At 38.4% G+C, this 12,050-nt stretch overlaps 1 protein-coding gene across 1 annotated transcript; it reads left to right on the top strand.

The window, feature by feature from the left end:
* Positions 1–958: 958 nt before the first annotated feature.
* Positions 959–2,373, top strand: LOC311288204 (histone H2B-like). Its single transcript, XM_084405484.1, has one exon. The coding sequence runs from the start codon at positions 1,012–1,014 to the stop codon at positions 1,384–1,386; it is 375 nt and encodes a 124-aa protein (XP_084261610.1). The 5' UTR covers positions 959–1,011; the 3' UTR covers positions 1,387–2,373.
* Positions 2,374–12,050: the final 9,677 nt, after the last annotated feature.

Here is a 12,050-nt window from a genome sequence, read left to right as displayed (position 1 = left end):
ATCATAAAAACATGCTGAGATGGCATGATATGTGTTTCTCATAGTTTAACATGTCCTACATATGTCTCAACGTTCAGATTTAAGAAAAATATATATTTTTCCCCCAAGATTTTTTTTTCTGGAAATGTACGTTTCTGGTAGAATGTCCCACCTATAACTGACTATTAATGAGTTCATTAACGGATTTGCCAAATATTACATTTGCTGATGTGACGACTCGTAGAGGAAAACTCCATCACCAAAAAGAAAAAACGAAATAAAGGGTAAAAAAATTTCCACAAGGAATTTGTCCATAAATATCAAGGTAAGTAGAGAGCGAGGCTAACTGTTACTGAACTGTTAATTAAAATGACACATCATTAGCGTGTCAATAGCTCTTGCTAGTTGCTTGAGCCATTTTTTATGTTGCTTTGACTGCGGAGGAAGTAGATTACCACGACGATTGCGTATTTCCGGTCACAAATACGGAAGTTGTGAGAAAGGTCTATTGGCTTTTATTTCCTACTCCTGTAGTTTAACAGTTTCATGAATCAATGAAGTTCTGAGGAAAAGCTGTTTTTAAAGGGAGTTATGACCGTTATTAGTCTCTTTTCTTTAAAATTTCTTCAAATGTGATTATTTGGGGTTTTAATTAAACGATGGTGCACAATATGTGTCTAGAACCACTTATTTTTATCAAAATATTACTAAAATCAATAAATAAAGAGCAGGAAATGAAACAGCAACTGTGTTGTTCAAACCAGAGCCGTTGAAAAACATTGTAATTAACGGCTCTGGTTCAAACATGGGACGGTAGGCGGGGTTATCATTTTACCGCCTGTGATTGGCCCTCGATCCGCTCGTGATGCTTTGTGTTGTCCAGTGAAACACGAGTTTATGGCTTTGGCCAATAAAAACAGGCAATCAGAAGGTCCCGCGTCTCCTTGTAAATTAGCATAGTGCAGCGGATAAAAGCCTCAGAGTCGCTCCTGAGTTCACACTGATTCGTCAGCTCTGAGATCATTCCTCATCATGCCTGAACCAGCCAAGTCCGCGCCTAAGAAGGGCTCCAAGAAGGCCGTCACTAAGACCGCCGGGAAGGGAGGAAAGAAGCGCAGAAAGTCCAGGAAGGAGAGTTATGCCATCTACGTCTACAAAGTGCTGAAGCAGGTTCACCCTGACACCGGCATCTCCTCCAAGGCGATGGGCATCATGAACTCTTTCGTCAACGACATCTTCGAGCGCATCGCCGGTGAGGCGTCTCGTCTCGCTCACTACAACAAGCGCTCCACCATCACGTCGAGAGAGATCCAGACCGCCGTGCGTCTGCTGCTGCCCGGAGAGCTGGCCAAACACGCCGTGTCTGAGGGCACCAAGGCCGTCACCAAGTACACCAGCTCCAAGTAGAGGCGAGGAGGCGAGCACACAAAGGCTCTTTTAAGAGCCACACACTTTATCCTGGAAAGAGCTTATCATGCTTTGTAGAATCTACTGGAAATCTTATGATATCGTCTAAACTTTACATGTTAAAAGTGTTTATTTGTAGTAAAAAGTTTATTTATAGTAACTTGTGTTTCTGAAACCATTTTATGTTTCTAGTTTGATAAACGTTTCATTCAAAACTAGTGACCTGTTAATTGTTTTGCAATAATGATAACTAGTTTAAGAAGGCTTTTAGATTTACAGTAATTATTGGTTGGTTAAATGGATAACTGAATCGAGTCAAATAAATGTAAATTCATTACTGTTATATTTGAAAAAGATCTTGGTAAATATTTGGTTATGGAATTAGTATTTTAGTTTTGGCTAATTTACTAAAACACATAAACCAGATTAACTACACCACAGCGCATATAGTACAAATTTGATTTCATACATTCATTTCTTATTCAAACAGAATCCTGTCATCCAGCATCTCATCTATTCCTCTTTCATCATTATCCTTTACAACAATCATGTGTTTTAGGTGGACTGGGCAATACAGCACAAATAACATAAAAACAAATGTAGGATGTTGGAAAATAATGTATTTTCTGTTCACCAAAAGCTCTTTTAATCTTCGCTGCTGTAAATGATTTGTCTTACACAAACTTCCCCAGCAAAGTGAGTAAATATAAGCAACACGTCAAATTGGCTCGTGATTTGACTGTTTCCCGCCACAGGTGATTCTCATCCGCATTTGGCAGGTGTTCATTTCTAGCCCTGTATATTAGTGCAGACCACTGACCTGATGATGACTGAAGGACACTAATATTACAGCTAAAGGTTTCATGGATCAGCTGTTATGAGGCTTTTTAAACTGCACTTCCCTCTGGTTGTGTTTGTTAATCGCAGTGGAATAAAGAATACCAAGTGTTAATGTTGGAAGCAGTAAATCTCTGTGAAAAACAGGCAGATCATTCAGATCCAAAAGAAACACTAAATCTGTGCTAACTGAAAGAAAACAAGTTGACGAATATTTGATGATAATATAGCGTATCGAGAGATTTACAAGCAATTTTATGTAAGCTGGTCATTTTTGACCCGGAACTACAAGTGTGATATACTGGTTAAACTTTAAAGCACTATAGTGTGATAAATTGTAGAGAATATTTTAAAACAAATATTCAATTTTATCAAAATTGCCCTTAAATGTTTTTTTTTTTTTTTTTTTTTTTTTTTTTTTACCTGAGGTGTGTAAGCTCAGATTTATTTTATTTATCCTTTATTTAACCAGGTAAAACTCATTGAGATTAAAATCTCTTTTACAAGAGAGACCTGGCCAAGATGCAGCATAAAAAAACATAGAACAATTTCCAACATATATAAAAGAACACATCAAATACACATACATATATATCACAAGACCCTGTGCTGAAAAATGCTTAATACTTTATGAACAGTTACACTGACCAATGTTCACCTGCTCCACATTTTTCAGAGTTGAAACAAACTGTCTATAAGAAATAAAGGTAGTCATTTTCAACGATTTCTGAAGAATGTTCCAGGCAGAAGGTGCTGCAAACATAAAGGCTTTTTTGCCTAATTCTGTTTTGACACGGGGGACCAACAAGTGTAGTACATCATTTGAACGTAATCCATAATGGCCGTGATTTCTTGTTAAAAGGACACTCAAATAAGTAGGAGCTAGTCCAAGAAGTACCTTGTAAATGAAACATAGCCAGTGAGTGTACCTTCTTGCATAAAGAGAGGGCCATTTAGCTGTATAATAAAGGATACAATGATGTGTCCTATAACCACAACCAGTGAAAAAACGTAATGCACAATGATACACAACATCCAGTTTCTTCAAACATTGGGCAGAAGCATTCATATATATCAGATCACCATAATCTAATATGGGAAGAAAAGTGGCCATCACCAGGTATTTCCTAGCGCGAATGGATAAGCATGATTTTGATCTATAAAGATAGCCAAGCTTTATCTTAAGCTTAGAAACCAGATTGCTAACATGAGTTCTAAAACATAGTTTAGAATCAATGATTATACCCAAATATTTATAACTGTTAACTAACTCAATTTCATTTCCTTCAGAAGTTGAGATGCTAGAAGAAGAAACTGGAAGTTGTCTTGAGTTTGTGAATACCATTATTTTTGACTTTTGTACATTTAAGACCAGTTTAAGCTGTTTTAAATGGTTCTGAACAGTATTGAATGCAGACTGCAAAAGTTCAAGGGCTTGTGCAGTAGATGATGCAGTACAGTAGATAACAGTGTCATCAGCATAAAAGTGATACATAGCATTCGATACATTTTCACAAAGTTTGTTTATATAAATTGAAAATAATATGGGCCCTAATACTGAGCCTTGAGGAACACCCTTGGAAATAGGCAAAAATGAAGACATAGAACCAGCCACCCGAACACTTTGGGTTCTACCTGACAAATAATTTGCAAACCAATCTACCGAATGCTTAGACAAGCCAATGCTTACAAGACTATTCACAAGAATACAGTGATCAACCGTATCAAACGCTTTCGAAAGATCTATAAACAGCGCAGCACATATTTTCCTACTATCCAATGCCCCAGCAATATCATTTATCACCTTTAATGCTGCAGATATGGTGCTATGTTGTTTCCTAAACCCTGATTGAAAAGGTGATAAGATATCATTTATGTTTAAAAATTCCTTTAGCTGCTCACCAATCAGGCGCTCAAGGAGTTTAGCTAAAATACACAGCTTAGAAATAGGCCTATAATTGTTTAAAATAGATGGATCGCCCCCTTTTAGTAATGGTGTAATATGGGCTGACTTCCATACTTTAGGGATGTCGTTTTCGACAATTGTTAAGTTAAAAATATATGATAAAGGCTCCGCAATAAAGTCAGCTGCTAACTTTAGAAAGTAAGGATCTAAATTGTCAGGACCAGCAGACTTTTTTGTGTCTAATTCCTGAAGAGCTTTATGGACTTTGTTAATTGATAAAGGAGAAATAAAAAATAGTTTTTCTGAGGTTAAACATGGGTCAGAGGGGTTCTCCTGTACGCAAGAACCAGAAGAAGCAGGACATGAGGATTCAAATAGGGATCCTGAAGAAATAAAATGCTCATTAAAGCAAGCTAACATTTTTTGTTTATCAGTCACCTTGCCTGAATCAATCATAACATGAGGAGGTAGTTCACTACAGCTGATATTTCCAAAAGAGGCTTTAATAATTTTCCAGAACTTGCTTGGATTATTTAGATTTTTTGTAGTTTCATTAACGAAATACTCTGATTTTGACTTTGTAATTAGAGATGTAAGCCTATTTCTCAATTGCCGAAAATAAACCCAGTCTGTATCGCTCTTTGATTTCCTGGCCCTTGACCAGGCAGCATTCCTATCCTTGAGAAGGCATGAAATCTCAGGAGAAAACCAGGGATTATTTCGGCCTTTGACTCTGAATTTACGTACAGGGGCATGCTTATCTATGATCCTAAGAAAACCATCATAAAAATAGTTCCAGGCCAATTCTACTTTATCTATAAGATACATTTTGTTCCAATCAAAATGAAACAGATCATGTAGAAAGGCTTGGTCACAGAAATGCTTCATATCCCTTTTAAAAATAATCCGTGGCCTCTGTTTCGGGATTTTAGCATTCCTAACTGCCGCAATTATACAATGATCACTCAGGTCATTTGCAAACACACCTATATCTGAGAATTTGTGTGGAGCATTAGTTAAAAACAAGTCAAATAAAGAGGACTTTTCAGGGAACTTGAGGTTTGGACGAGTTGGACTATCAATTAACTGAGTAAGATTAAAAGAATCACAGACAGATTTAAAACTATCTGAAATAGAGGTCAACCAATCCAAGTTAAAATCCCCAGTTAAAAGTACCTCTCCAAATTCAAAACTTGATAGATGATGATTTAAAGAGCAAAGAGCCTCAGTACTTGCTGAGGGTGGTCTATAGCAACCTATGACCGTCAGTGTTTGCCCCAATGTATACTCCATCTTTAGGGCTAAAAGCTCTAACTGCTTACTTATGGATACTGAATGCACAATGTTACAAGGGAAACGATTTTTTATATAAATGGCAATGCCACCACCCTTCCTAGGGCGGTCACAACGGTAGACATTGTAGCCCTTAATTGCTATATCCCTATCTAAAGTAGATTTACTAAGCCAAGTTTCTGAAATTATAATAATATCAGCATCTGTTGAGTGGGCCCAAATTTTTATAAAATCAAGTTTGGGGAGAAGACTTCGGGCATTAATATGAATAAAACCTAGTCCGGCTCTAGTTTTGAATTCTTCTGGAGTATTTAAATTGTTTGGCACTGGACCAGGATTTGGATGAACACTACCAGAGAGTATAAGAAGAAGAACTACTATACATTTTCTTTTTATATTGTAACTAGGCAGTGCTATTTTTCTTTAAAAACAGTAGTCTGGTCTAAAAGGAAGATAAAAAGAAAAACATTTAAACCAATCATGTAGACCAAATAACTTAACAAGATCAGATAAATATAAAATTCTGTAGTCACCAATAGTCTGTGGATTCCAGCTGAGTTTGATGTCCATAAAGCCAAAATCCCAGATGGTGCCCAGATATTTTTGGGAATGTAGGGAGAACTCATCATATTCATCATTTCTGCAAATCACCTCACTGGTAATAGTCAAAGATAAAATGAGGACTAATGATAAAAGCATCATGTTGAAAAGCACTCCAATTTTTACAGTTTATTGATAGAATCAGTCCAAGCCAGATTCTCCCTTTCGAATCCAACCGTGGCGATGAATGGCGTCACGATGTAAACAGGAATAGTTCTCCGGGGTTTTGCAAACTAGCACAACACAGAGACGGGACACCCTCCCACGGGGAAGCCGACAAATCGGCCCCGATGAGCGACCTCACTACTGGAACCCAGCAGTTGGCGAAAACAGTCGTCTGGAGAAGCAGATTCCCCGGGATCACCTCCCGCCAAGAATATCCATCTTCAGGAACAACTCCAACAACTCAGAATCCGACCAAGGATTCGCCGAGCCAAGGAAGCCGAGCTGTCATTCATGTAGACCCAGGCTGTAACTGGTAAAGTCAGAGTGATACAGCTTTACACCAAAAATGATGAATGATGAACCAAAAATGATGAACAGAGATCCAGGCAACGCCTAACTCAGCAGCAGATGGTTTGTAGTTAAAGGGCCAAACTGTTTTGACACAGCACATGGAATAGCTCTCCTGTTAAAAAATGTTCATAAGTTGTGGGGTAAACCACAACTTTACAATTGGGTTGCACCAAGAGTTGTTTAAGGCAAAAAATAGTTTGAGAAGATGTTAAAAAAAAAATTAAAACTAATTAAAACAAACAAACACTAAACAGGACAAAGGATAAGCTGCCATCTTGGAAAGTGGGCGGGGATTAATGAGGCGTGCGATCAGTGAGATCCAGAAAGAAACACAAAACCTGTGCTAATGGACTAAACTGTTTTACAGCATCGTTTAACTTATATTTCTCAAAAATGTGCATGAACCACTGAGACTTATGCTGACTAAGACAAACAAAAACTAGCCAAAAACTTCCTTTAAATGACAAACAAATACAGTCAGTAAAGATGTGGTCTGTATTTTAATGTTTCTTTATTTTGCTAATGTTTTGGGGATTTTCCCGTCCCAATCACAGAATACACTCTTAAAACAAATGTTTTGACTCAAGAAAAACAGCTTGCGTTGATCTTTTATGACGACTTCTAATGAAATTATATTCGAACAACAAACTGAGTTTGAGGAACTTCATTTGTTGCATGAACACATTTTTAAGTCGACTACACAAATGAAGTTCAAACTAGTTTCAACATAATTAAATCATAAATGAACTGCTGGCCCTGGATCCAGTTTAATCTTATCTGTTTTAGTTCAAATTAACAGATGGCATAACACACACTATATATATTATTTAGCATGTACGTTTATTAAGCAAGATATTATTTGTCACTGGCATTACAGGCATTGCTCATAGAACAACAAATATTGGACTGATAAATTTGATCACCATCTGTGGAATATTATGTATTGTAACTGTAAAAGACTGATTCCACACTTGGGTTGAAGATTCACATGCAGCTTTATTGGGCCAATCCATAATGGTAATCCATATAATGAGCAAAGGCTCAAATACAGAGGCAAACAATTCAAATAAACAACAGGGCAGAAAACACAGAATACGAGCAGAGAATCAAAAAACCAAGACCCAGGAAAATGCTCAGAAATTTAGAGTAATAACATTCAAGACTTCGCAAGGTGTGAGTGGAAACACAGAGCGGACGATTAAACGAGACAATAACACACAGGTGGAAGACATCAACCAATAATGAGTCTGTAGGGATGGGTGTTGGGAACTGAAGTTCCGCAAGCGAGTCTGATCATCCAGCTGGATGGCATTAACATTAAAAGAGATAAACATTAGTACTTTCCTTAACCTTTAAAACAAAATATTTAAAGACTCTTAGATCATAAAATTGATAAGATGAGGCTATTTCAGCAATCAAAGCCCAAACTCAGGATTATGAGACGACGCAGGTAAACTGAAGAAAGGGGTGTAGGGGAAAATCTTCCGCAGTCTTTGTTATCCAGAGATGCAGATCCGAGAAGAACCGGACGGGTTACAGACTATAAGATGTGGAAACGTGGTCTGAGTTTTCAAACCAGCATTTGAGTCCAGCTAAACATGAAGATCAGATGGAGAGATTATGATTATGAACACTATCTAATTGCCATGATACCGTATACGTGCTGTAATGTTTTACTGCAGCCGCATTCAGGCACAGCAAGATATGTTTTATTACTTTTGTTGGAGCAAATGTAGCCACACCACCACTGAACAAACTGAAGGTCAAAACTAACAATAATTTTAATTTTAATACAGACCCACCACCAGAATTATCTAATTATCTAATCGTCTACTTGCACTGTTGAGCATTTTCAGGGTCGATGAAGAGCGTCATTTAGAGCATTCGATAATCCATGAACTCTGCAGAGAAACATAGAATAAAATCTTTCACTGAAAGAAAAAAAACACTTCAGCAAAACATGGTCAGGTCAAAGTGTCAATATCTTTTGGTCCAAAATTTGTATATATTTTACTGGTAGTCACTGAATGAAGAATTTTTGTGTATAATATGTCACAGGTTACTTTATTTTGCTCTCCTCACTTACATAAATGACCTATAGTGTCACACACTAATAAAAAAAATATATATATATATATAAAATTATAAATCTTACATGAATGACGAAAATGATAAAATTATATCTAGTGTCTGAATAATTTTTGGTTTGGTTTGATTTTACATTTTGAACACGACTAAACTTCACTACTGACAAATGCTTGACAAATATGTGAATTATGAGCAGAGGTGTAAAGTCCAGGTTCAGAAAGTAAAAGTCCTCCTCAGTATTTTGTTCCAATCACCTGATTTGCTCATTAGCACAGTTTTTCAGCCAGGAGAGAGAACTAATGAGTGAAATCAGCTGATGGAGTTCATGGGTGGAATTAACGTATGGCAGGACTTTTACTTTCTGACCCCTGGACTTTACACCTCCGTTCATGAGTCTGAAATATAAAGCATATACTTACAGTTCTGATATGTGATGTTGTAGGCGACAGGTCCTCTGATTGTGAAGCCGAGGTAGAAAGACACGTGTCCTTGTTTGCAAACGTTGGCCTGTTTGTAGGCGTTGACTTCAATCTGTTGCCCATTTCTCACAGCAAACACTCGATGATTCTTGACTATCCCATCGATTCGTTGAAGACATTCAACTTCTACACTTTCATATCCTTCAGTGAGGAGCTCCAGATCCGTTTGGTGTAGCTTTGAGTGAACCAGTCTCTGCGACCCGTTCTGATGTGGTTTTAAGGCATGAACGAGTCTCTGCAAGCCTTCTCCTTTCCCGTAGAAGAACAGAGGAACCAGGAAGCGTCCGCGAAGATGTTTCTGATACGTCCTCTCGTAAGACTGACTCATATATTGCACACAGTCTCCAAGGTTAGGAGGGTTTGGCTTTGCTTCTTCAGGCCAAAAGAGCAAAAGGATCAAGAGGTAAAACTCTGGGCTTCTGCCTTCAGCTTTAGTCGACCAAAGTTTCTGTAACATGTCCTGAAGCGCTTTCGTTTTTACCGCCGGTTCACCAGCCTGACTCAAGGTGATGTTGGCAAGAACGTAGAGAACGGTTTGGGTTTCATCTTCAGACGGGTTTTTTTTAATCGCACTCAAATTCAGTTTAAGCACATTGATGTCAGACTTTAGGAAATGAAGCATTCCTGCAAAAGTCTTCTGTTTTCTCTTATTCAGGGTCTCTTCTTCAGTCTGCGTTCCCTGTCTAAAGTATAGCTTGTAGCAATCCTCAACATCTCTACGGAAGTATTCTGGTTCCTCTGTTTTGTTGCTTGGGCTTGAGAATGTCAGGTACCTTTCGAAGAAATCGCACTTCGACTGAACTTTACCTCTGAGACCATTGATGAAATTATAGTATTCTTGTTCAAGAGGATCTTTTGGACTGATTAAGGGCCTCAAATCATAAATCTCCTTGCAAACCTGTAGAAAACCAAACTGACCCCTGTTATTGAATTTGGTGTCGTCATCTAACTCGTCTTCAGCTGCTTTCTCTTCATCTTCAAATGCTTTAATGGCCGACAGTGCAATGTCCAAACGCGTGTTTATGTCTGTACATGTTTTTTTTACTTTTGTCCATTTCTTCACAATCCAGATCCTTGACAGGTGGTTTTTGTGAACTTGCCCCAATGTGTCCCTAATATGAGATTTTTTTCGGTCTCTTTCAATTGCCTCTTTTGCCCAATTTTCTGCCTCACGATATTTTATGTCCTCATCAACCTTGATGTAATACAAACGTGCAAGTGCTTGAGGATAAAAAGGGTCTTTGGAGAACAAATTTGAAGCCCTCTCCAACAAATCAATGCAGTTGTTAGTAGTACCTTCCCTCATGATGTCAAGAATCAGTCTGGAAAACATCTCCTTTTCTACCAGACCCTCAGGTCTTGTGAATAACAATCTCTTGCAGATTTGCTCATAATCACTCTCATTTCCTTTTACCATCTTGTTCAAGAAGTCAAGAGTGATAACAGATAATCTTGTCAGATTGTTCTCTTTGAACCTTTTCAGACATGCATCAGCAATCATCGGATGTTTCAGACGTATGCAGTTTGCTTTTTCCTTTCCGTCAGAGAAAACGACTATGAGATCCATGAAAGGCTTCATTATCTCTTCCACCGAAGGTTTTCCCTTATTAGTGGGCCATTCACTTCGCTCAATGAATTTCTTGCACAAAGGCTTCGACAAGTGTGAACCCGGGACATATGAATTTACCAAAGCCAAAAAACTGAGAAGTTTAGTGCTGCTGGACGTTTTGTCCTTTTCAATGAGATTGGCCATTTCTCCTGTGATCATTTTCTCTGCTTCCTCTTTCTGGAAACCTCCCTGCATTATTTTAAAGGCATGAAGTGTCTTTGACATTTTCTTATGTTTTTTTTTCAATCTCCAGGCTTTTCTGGGCAAACCTCTCCTTCTCCTCTGGTAAGAGCTCCAGTTTCAGCTTCACGTGGTCGTTCTCTCGAACCACACTCTTCTTGACAGCATTAATGATGATCAATGCAGGACCATCGGTCTGATCATGCTGAAGCTTTGACTGCAGATTCTTTAATAAGTGACAGAGTGGCTTGTCATTTTTGTGATTCAACAGGAGAAGCACAGGTTTTTTATGTGTTTCATATTTTCCGAGCAGTTCCTTTGACATATTTTCAATCTCTCTTGTAAACTCATCCTTATTTTCTGAAATCTCTGTTTTGAACGGGTCTGTCCTGGTTTCACATGTGAACTCTTCCCTCAAGTCCTGCATTATCTCCCCGGCTAGTGCTGATCCGCTGCTGTCTTCATGGTACAACAGATTTATGGTTGTAAGTTTCCACTGGCTTTTTCTCTGTAGTCGGATCTGTTGCAGAAGTTTTTCCTTCAGTTGTTTGATTTTCTCTTCAGAGGGTTTGGAACCAAGAATCAGTGTGTCGTTTAGACTGAAGTCTTTAGTGCTCCAGTCCAAAATTATCACAACTGGAGTTTGAGTGTTGATGCCCCTGTTATGGATTTCTTTAATCAGGTTTTTCCACAGCTCATTCTTGATAGGCAGATCATTGTCCAGCTTTTCCTTGGTGTCTAGTAGCAGCAGCACAGCTTTCTGGTCTTGATTTGTGTATTGTTCTTCATTAGACAGCAGAAAAAGGTCCAGCACTTGTTTCGACAGCTCTTTGGTGTCGAAGTCCGAATCGATGGCTCTGGCACATCTGAGATCTCTCCGGAAGTGCCAAAGCACCTGCATGCCGAGGGTTGATCCTCCACTGCCAGGCTGGTATCGTAAAGAAACATCAGTGAGAAGACAGCTTTTTTCTTTTTTCCTTTCGATTAACTGTATTAAATCATTAAAGCCGTCCCTTTCAACCAATGGTAAGTTTGCCGATGTGTAAAAATTTAGCCAAGTTGGTGGGGCTCCTTTGAGAAAGTCAAGCTCTTGCTGTCTGGCTCTGTCCGGGTTTATCTCTACAGTCTCAAACATATCGGACCATACAATGTTGAG

This window comes from Rutilus rutilus (assembly GCF_951802725.1).
Source record: "Rutilus rutilus genome assembly, chromosome: 3".
NCBI lineage: Eukaryota > Metazoa > Chordata > Actinopteri > Cypriniformes > Leuciscidae > Rutilus > Rutilus rutilus.
Note: the sequence above shows the minus strand (reverse complement) of the source record. Positions and strands in the feature narration are given on the sequence as shown.